Source organism: Buceros rhinoceros, unplaced genomic scaffold (assembly GCF_000710305.1).
Source record: "Buceros rhinoceros silvestris isolate BGI_N320 unplaced genomic scaffold, ASM71030v1 scaffold19984, whole genome shotgun sequence".
Classification (NCBI taxonomy): Eukaryota; Metazoa; Chordata; class Aves; order Bucerotiformes; family Bucerotidae; genus Buceros; species Buceros rhinoceros.
The window spans coordinates 9,183-10,189 of NW_010409055.1; the positions used below are offsets into that span (position 1 = coordinate 9,183).

The 1,007-nt window shown below is 52.7% G+C and overlaps 1 protein-coding gene across 1 annotated transcript in view; it reads right to left on the reverse strand.

Moving 5' to 3' along the window:
* Window positions 1–832: 832 nt before the first annotated feature.
* The window catches only part of TBL3 (transducin (beta)-like 3), a gene marked incomplete at its 5' end in the record, with an annotated part of 6,551 nt that continues 6,376 nt past the window's right edge, over window positions 833–1,007 (reverse strand). The window contains one exon of the mRNA XM_010135114.1: window positions 833–945. Within this exon, the coding sequence (XP_010133416.1) occupies window positions 833–945 (113 nt within the window). The remainder of the gene's footprint in view (window positions 946–1,007) is intronic.

The window sequence follows — 1,007 nt, forward strand, 5'->3', positions numbered from 1 at the left end:
ACTGTCCCTCAAATACATGAACAGGATGAGCTGTGAGAACAAGACACGCTGTGGGCCTGGAACCTCATCTCCGACCGTTCCCTCATGGGGTCCAGACACAAGAACTGCTGCAACCCAGCTCCTTCCAGCTGGGTGAGGGGGCAGAGCTCATTCTCATCAACAAACCCCCCTCAAGGGCGTCCCAGCTACACAGCAGCTCCCCTGAACTCACTGGCTGGAAGCGAGATAGAGTTAGTTACAGGCTTGTAGACAGATGGCTGCCTTGAGTTTTAGTTATTCTCCAGGTATCTGTTAGGTTTTTTTTTTAAACAAGCAATTTAACCAACTTGTGTTTACATTGTTGTAGTTTTCATACATTTTTGTCTCTACAATAAAAACCTGCAAAGGCTGCTTGGTTCCGATACTTCAGCAATTTGCTCGCTGGGGAATTTAAGCCAGGCTTATCTCCCTCCCCGGTGCCAACACAGCGGGGACTCGGGTGAGAGCTGCCTCCACCCAGGCTGCCTTTTGCCCAGGGGCTGCCTGGGATCAGGCAGCAGCATCTCCCAGCTCTGTAAAGCCCGTGAATCCCCAGCAAAGCCCAGCTGCGTGTTCAGAGCCAGGTTCTGCCCCAGAAAGGCAGAACCCCTGAAAACTCAGAGGTGTGAAAAGCCAAAGGGAAACCACAGCTGGGACACAGCAGGGACCCCATCCTCTCCTTCGGCCCTGAGGAGACAGACTGTGGGGCTGGCTTTAGAAACTCAAACCATAAAAATTTATTATAAAATACAGGAACGGCCAGTCGCCATATCTGGGGGAAGAACAGTTCAGACCCTGCCCCCCAGAAAGAGGGTCACGAAGTCAGATCATCCTGCCGGGGCGCATCAGCCAGTCTCATGTTCTGCCACATGAAATCAATGAACATGGAGGCTTGGAGCAACCGGCTCAGCCTCTGGAAATGGCGCTCTGCAACGAGAGGGGTGAGAGTCAGGGGCTTGTTTGGGGTGAAGGGACGTCTCAAGCTCACC